Consider the following 7,758-nt stretch of genomic DNA (forward strand, 5'->3'; position numbering starts at 1 on the left):
CCTTCGACCTCGGCCTCCCAAGTAGCTGGGACCACAGGTGTGCACCATAGTCTGCCAATTTTTGTGTGTTTTTGTAGAGATGAAGTCTCTATGTTGCACAGGCTGTTTTTGAACTCCTGGGCTCAAGCAATCCTCCTGCCTTGGCCTCCCAAAGCACTGGGATTATAGGACTCATGAGCTACCTCACCCGGCCCACTTCATTAAATTATATGAAACTGGACTTCATTAAAATTAAAAAGCTCTGCTTTGTGAAAGACACTGTCAAGAGAATGAGAAGACAAGCCACAGACTGGGAGAAAATATTTGCAAAAGGTACATTTGATAAAGAGCTGTTATCCAAAATACACAAAGAACTCTTGAAACTCAACAAAAAGTAATCACCCAAACAAGTTGCCTGTTTTAAAATGGACAGAAGACTTGAATGGACAGCTCACTAAAGATTTACAGATGGCAAATAAGCATAGGAAAGATACTCTACATCATACATTATTAGGGAACTGCAAATTAAAACAAGATTTCTCTACATAACTATTAGAATGGCCAAAAGCCAGCCGGGCGCAGACGCTCACTCCTGTAATCCCAGTACTTTGGGAGGCCGAAGCAGGTAGATCACTTCAGGTCAGGAGTTCGAGGCCAGCCTGGCCATATGGTGAAACGCTGTCTCTTCTAAAAACACAAAAATCAGCTAGGCGCAGTGGTGTGTGCCTGTAGTCCCAGCTATTCGGGAGGCTGAGGCAGAAGAATCGTTTGAACCCAGGAGGGGGAGGTTGCAGTGAGTGGAGACTGCGCCACTGCACTCCAGCCTGGGTGACAGAGCAAGACTCCATCTCAAAAAAAAAAAAAAAAAAAAAAATTAGCCAGGTGTGGTGGCACGTGCCTGTAGTCCCAGCTACTCGGGAAGCTGAGGCAGGAGAATCGCTTGAACCCGGGCAGTCAAGGTTGCAGTGAGGTGAGATAGTGCCCCTGCACTACAGCCTGGATGACTAAGGACACTCCATCTCAGGAAAAAAAATAAAAGAGAATGGGCCAAAGCCCAAACAGTGACAAAACCAAATGCTTCAGAGAATGAGGAGCAACAGAAACCCTCATTAACTGCCAATAGGAATGCAAAATGGTAGAGCCACTTTTGAAGACAGTTTGGCAGTTTCTTACAAAACGAAACACTCTTACCACAGGATCCAGGAGTCATACTCCTTGGTATTTATGAGTATTTCTACGCCCAAAGGAGTTGAAAACTTATGTTCACACAAAAACCTGTACACAAATGTTTGCAGCAGCTGTATTCATAATTGCCAAAACTTGGAAGCAACCAAGATGTTCTTCAGTAGGTGAACAGATAATGCACATCTACATAATGGAATACTATTCAGCAGTACTTCTAAAATGAGCTGTCAAGCTCAAGCTCATGATTCTGCCATGAAAAGACTTGGAGGAATCTTTTTTTTTTTTTTTTTTTGAGACGGAGTCTCGCTCTGTCGCCCGGGCTGGAGTGCAGTGGCCGGATCTTGGCTCACTGCAAGCTCCGCCTCCTGGGTGAACGCCATTCTCCTGCCTCAGCCTCCCCAGTAGCTGGGACTACAGGCGCCCGCTACCTCGCCCGGCTAGTTTTTTTTTTTTGTATTTTTTAGTAGAGACGGGGTTTCACCGGGTTAGCCAGGATGGTCTCGATCTCCTGACCTCGTGATCCGCCCGTCTCGGCCTCCCAAAGTGCTGGGATTACAGGCTTGAGCCACCGCGCCCGGCCGACTTGGAGGAATCTTAAATGCACATTACTAAGTGAAAGAAGCCAATCTGAAAAGGCTACATATATGGTATGAATCCAACTATACAACATTCTGAAAAAGGCAAAACTGTGGAAGCAGTAAAAGATCAATGGTTGCTAGGGGTTGAGGGGAGGGAAGGATGAATAGGTGGAGCAGAGGACTGTTAGGGCAGTGAAACTCTTCTGTATGATACTATAATGGTAGATGCGTATCACTGAAAATACATCCAAACCTATAGAACGTACAACCCCAAGAGTGAACCCTAATGTAAACCATGGACTCTGCTGATAGTGACCTGTCATTCACTGTCATTCAATTTAAACAAATGACCACCCTGGTGCCCAATGTTGGTGATAGGGGAGGCTGTGCATGTGTGGGGATAAGGAGTAAACGAGAACTCTCTGTACCCTCTGCTCAGTTTTACTGTGAACCTAAAATTGCACTAAACAAATAAAGTCTATTTAAGAAACGGTCACAGCCACTTCAATCACGGTAATGAACATACAGAGACTTGGTTAATGGGTCACAGAGTATTGCATCTGACAAACACAGTTAACTGCATTACAATAAAATATAGGAATAAAAAACTAAAATAATAAAATAAAATATAGGAATAATTATTTAAAAGATTGAAGCCAGGCGTGGTGGCTCACACCTGTAATCTCAGCACTTTAGGAGGCCAACATGGGTGGATCACCTGAGGTCGGAATTCAAGACCAGCCTGACTAACACAGCGAAGCCCTGTCTCTACTAAAGATACAAAAATTAGCCAGGCATGGTGGCACATGCTTGTAATCCCAGCTACTTGTGAGGCTGAGGCGGGAGAATTGCTTGAACCCAGGAGGCGGAGGTTGCAGTGAGCCAAGATTGTACTACTGCACTCCAGCCTGAGTGACAGAGTGAGGCTCCATCTCAAAAAAAAAAGAAAAGAAAATACTGAGCTCTGGGGGATGCTGGACAGTGAGAAGTGCCACAGGGCTAGAAAAAACCACACTGCCCTAGAGGAGACATGATGATCCAATCCTATCCCAGGGCTCACCACCCTCCCGAACAGTGACCCACATACATGCAGGCCAGTTCCTGCTTAAAACCTGTGACTTCTTCCTCCCTCCAGGTAAGCTGTCTTCTCTGGGCTCTACCGCCCTCCTGTCATCACCTGTCGTCCCAGGAGTGTTTGTGGAGGTACACTGATAACACTACCAGCTGCTCAAAGTCTCTAGTTCTCTCAGGAAGCTGAGGGATGTGTGGTTTGGCCAGGGTTTCTGGGGCAGAGAGAAGAAAGGGAGGAGGCTTGGAGATGGAGGCTTCCATAGCCATCTCACTGTTGGTTCCAAATCCTGGCTCCTTCACTTAGCCTTCCTCACTAAAGTACCCCTTCTTCCTTTGGGTGTTTAAAGCACTTGTGAGCAGCAATTCAGGGATGCTCAAACCATTGCTGCCTTGCAGTCATCTGCAGTCACCTGGCCTTAGCTCTGCCTCTCCTGGAACCTTGGGGACATTCTGTAGCCTGCATTGCACCCAGCAGAGCATCAGGCCCAAGGGAGGCTCAATGAATATATGGTGAGCACAAGTTGTGGTGGAAACCCAGCCCAAGGTGCTAGGGCAGAAGTGTGAAGTGTGGGAAGGGTGCTGGGCAAGCTCATCCAGTTAAGAAAACCCTGGTCCAACTGGGCATCTGGAACAGGAACTGGAGCTCAGCAGCCCTAGGGTGTGGTCTCAGTCTCTACTATTCTCTTGTGCATCAGTTTGCCCCACATCATGGGAATCAAGACACCAGCCATGCCTAACCTCAACTTCCCACGGCTCCCAGGGGAGCAGGGTCTCAACCTCTTTCTTAAGTTCAGTTTGAAAAAAAGGCAGAAAGAATTCAGATCAGTAAGCTTCAGCTCTTCCATAGAGGACAAAATGGCCTGTTCCCTGAGAACACAGCCAATCCACCAGGACCACCACCAGCCTGGGGTGAGGGGTGGCCAGGAGAACAGAATGTATAGGGAAGGGGTGACCCTACTAGAGGCCTGTGGGACTTTTCCACTGGTGGGACTTGGTCACACACACAGAGTAACATCCCTTTAAGTCTTCAAGGTCAAGGTGGTTTGTGGCACCATAAAATGGAAAAGGTGGCCTCATCCCAATTATGTTGACAGTGGTGGTAGAAGCTCTGGCATAGCTGGTGGCCTTGGCCATGGACTTGGAAGGGCTAATCATCAGTGCTGCCTCCAAAGTGGGTGTAGGTGGGTCCATCCTGGGTGCTAAAGGGCAACTGATGGATGGTAAGCATGAGATGGAGCTGAGCACCTAGGATGCTCGTTCTGCCAAGAAAGCCTCACCTTCCTTGATAACAGGAAGATCATGAAAATCAATGTAAACTGAGGTGGTTTTTTTTCCCCAACTGAGTAAGTTTAAACCTTCACTAGAAGCTGCTGATTAAAGACCTCCTAACTACCAGCTTTTGGTACCCCACCCATATCCCTTTGGGACTCAACATGGTACAGGCAGGCCCAGCTCCACATTGTCTGAGGGCTTTTTTCCAGGGGCAGAAAGAGCCAGGGAATGTATGCACCCTGGGATCAACCTGTAACCACTGACTAAAGGCAGTAAGCAAACACCCACAGCTGCCACCCCTCGGGCGAGATAGTTCAGAGGCAACTGCTGTGTGCAGGCCCCTAGAGGCACTCAGCTCCCTACCACAGTCCCAATAGGCTTGACAAGCATTCACAAGGACTGTCTCCCCTTCCTGCTTCCCGGGATCACCGCCCACCCCACATAAACCACTCGCACCAATTCTTGGCTCAGGTGCTGCTTCTCAGGTGGCTCTGCCACAGCCACCTGCCACTTGTGATATATACTTTGGTGGAGAAAGTGTGTGCCACCATCTAAAGGAAGCCCCTAAGGAGAGAGAGGTGAGGTGGGGATGAGAGACGGAGGCCTCCCAAGAAGCCTCCTTGGGGGATCCTTGACCACGAAGGCTCAGGCGCCCAGCTTAGGGGCCATCCAGAGAGGCGCACACTCGTAGGAGCAGGATGCACGCACCAAACTCACAAAGAAAGGGTGAAATCACACAGCCAGTGCTTTTAATTCAAAATGAGAAATACATCACCCAGGCTAGACTGCTCACATTCACCTGACAGCACCTTCTCTCCCTGCAGATGAGGGAAGGCTGTGATGATTTTATCTCAAGCCTGCCTGGTGGGCATGGGCTTGGCATAAAAGGAGCTGCAGAATCCTCCTGCTGATTGACAGATGCATTTCTGAACTCTTTGGGGGCTAGACACTGAGCAGGACCTTGTTGATAATAGTGCCTAAGTGGGCACAAAGCCAGGGGCTGGGGCCTGCCACCATGCAGGCACAGCTCCACTCTCAGGGGAGTCTGAGACCCCTTGTGTTTCGATGACTGTGGGTTGGTTTTTTTTTTTTGTTTTTTTTTTTTGAGACAGAGTCTCACTCTGTTGCCCAGGCTGGAGTGCAGTGACGCACTCTCAGCTCACTACAACCTCCACCTCCCAGGTTCAAGTGATTCTCGTGTCTCAGCCTCCTGGGTAGGTGGGATGACAGGTGGGTGCCATACACCCAGCTAATTTTTGTATTTTTAGTGGAGACAGGGTTTCACTATGTTGGCCAGGCTGGTCTCGAACTCCCGACCTGTGGTGATCCACCCACCTCGGCCTCCCAAAGTGCTGGGATTACAGGCGTGAGCCACCACGCCCGGCCTTGACTGTGTGTTTGGAAGAAGAGTGGGCTGAGTTCCAGTCAGCTCCTTACCCTAGCACTAGGGCTGGCAGGGATGGAGGAAGGTGGGGTCAAGGACAAGCGTGGCTGCCACTCTGCAGTGGTCTAAGTTACACAGTAGCTCTAGGCTCAGGATGTTCTGTGGTTCCACTAACCTGAGGATAGGCAGGACCTCCTCCACCCTCTGCCCAGCCCCCTTTCTGCAGGCTTGTGTCGCCCACTTGTCCTGGTATAGCAGTACATCAGAACTGGGAGCAGGCAGTAGATGCCAAGCTTCATCTGGCTGTGTGTCCACCCTCTGCCCGCCCTCAGAAGCACCATCCCAATGAGGAATCAGCGGGGCCAAGCAGCACTGAGTTCCTTCTCCAGGTCTTGGACAAACTGGTCGTTGAGGAAAAGCAGCTGACCATGGGGCAGAAAGCGGGTGAGGATGCCCTCAATGCGGTCAGCCCGCAGCAGGAGGTTGGTACCGGGTGCCAGCAGCCGGAGGTGGTCAAGGAGGAGGCGTGCCAGCAGCCGGAGCGTGCCCTCAGCCAGCAGCAGGTTCTCGTGGGCGTCCAGCACCAGGGCAAAGCCTAATGAGAACACACCCAGCCACACCACCGTCCGTGGCTCCTGGAAAGGGTTCTCTGCCGCCAGGCGGAAAGCCCCACGTGGGGCCTCATGCAGCGGCACTTGCTCATCTGAGGACTGCGGCTGCAGGTCCATGGGGGGCCGGCCAGACGCCTGCTGCTGCAGCCGGCACATTGACTCCACCTGCCTGGAGAGAGTGCGCAGGTCACGATGGTGGGCTCACACACCAACTTTGTCATCCTCATGATCAACCCTGGTGCTGGGAGCTACCACCATCCCCGTATCTCAAGTGAGAAAACTGAGGCCTAGAGAGACTAAGTGATCTGCCCAGGGCCACAGAACCAGGAAGTGTGAGACTCCAGGTCCTGAACCACTTTATTCCACGTGGCCAAGAGGGCAGGTTTTCAACCCAGCTCCTTGGGCTGAAAAGGGGCACCAGAGGAAGATCCTGCTTCACAGAGGTCTTCTCCACATAAAGGAAAGGGATGAGGCAGAAAATAAACGCCATTGCCCAACATGGGCTGTCCAATCTCCACCCTATTCTGCAACCCTCTCCAAGGATGAAAGAAAGACCTTCCTTTGGACCAACAAGGCTTCTTAGATGCTCCCTTTGATCTTTCCTGAATTACCTTCCAGTCTGAGCCATGCACAGGCTGGTTTCAAAGGCATGTATTTGGTTTTCTGAGCTACAGGGAGGGGAAGGAGAATGAGAAGAACAAGGGGAAGGCAGGAGTTGGCAGAGGGTTGCCCCAGAGTGGTGCTACCCCACCCAGAATACAGAGGTCCAGGATGCTCCAGCACCTGCCAGCTCTGGCTGGGTCTGAGAGGGAAGAGCCAAGACTAGCCACCCTAGTCTGGAACAGTATATTCCAAACTGTGATCTGGATCCCGGGCTTTCTGGAGTCCTCATGTACCACACCCTCTCTCTTCCTTAGAGATTCACAAAGTAGGGGCCTGATGCAGTGGCTCATGCCTGTAATCCCAGCACTTTGGAAGGCTGAGGTGGGTGGATCATGAGGTCAGGAGTTCAGGACCAGCCTGGCCAAAATGGTGAAACCTCATCTCTACTAAAAATACAAAAATTAGCCAGGTGTGGTGGCAGATGTCTGTAATCCCAGCTATTTGGGAGGCTGAGGCAAACGAGTTGCTTGAACCTGGGAGGCGGAGGTTGCAGTGAGCCCAAACTGCCACCACACTCCAGCCTGGGCGACAGAGCAAGACTCCGTCGCAATAAAAGAGATTCATAAAGTCTACAGGCACACTAAAGGCCCTGTTAAGTACTGCACTGAAAAGCATGTTTAAACTGTTGGTGGGGCGCAGTAGCTCATGCCTGTAATCCTAGCACTTTGGGAGGCCAAAGCGGGCGGATCACGAGGTCAGGAGATCAAGACCATCCTGGCTAACATGGTGAAACCCTGTCACTACTAAAAATACAGAAAATTAGCTGGGCGTGGTGGTGGGCACCTGTAGTCCCAGCTACTCGGAATGCTGAAGCAGGAGAATGGCGTGAACCCGGGAGGTGGAGCTTGCAGTGAGCCAAGATCGCGCCACTGCACTCCAGCCTGGGCAACAGAGCAAGACTCAGCCAGCCTGGGTAACAGAGGGAGACTCCATCTCAAAAAAACAAAAAACAAAACAAAACAAAATCTGTACTGTCTGCTTGCCTACTCTCAAACCTTTTTTTTTTTTTTTTTTT

General features: G+C 50.4%; 1 protein-coding gene across 9 annotated transcripts in view; it reads right to left on the reverse strand.

The window, feature by feature from the left end:
- Window positions 1-4,812: 4,812 nt before the first annotated feature.
- AP5S1 (adaptor related protein complex 5 subunit sigma 1) overlaps window positions 4,813-7,758 on the reverse strand; it is a 15,691-nt gene continuing 12,745 nt past the window's right edge. For all 9 annotated transcript variants that reach the window (XM_023220228.2, XM_023220222.2, XM_023220221.2 and 6 more), the window contains one exon: window positions 4,813-6,249. In XM_023220228.2, coding sequence (XP_023075996.1) covers window positions 5,823-6,249 — 427 coding nt within the window. In that variant the 3' untranslated portion in view covers window positions 4,813-5,822. The remainder of the gene's footprint in view (window positions 6,250-7,758) is intronic.

Source organism: Piliocolobus tephrosceles, chromosome 20, assembly GCF_002776525.5.
Source record: "Piliocolobus tephrosceles isolate RC106 chromosome 20, ASM277652v3, whole genome shotgun sequence".
NCBI classification, from domain to species: Eukaryota; Metazoa; Chordata; class Mammalia; order Primates; family Cercopithecidae; genus Piliocolobus; species Piliocolobus tephrosceles.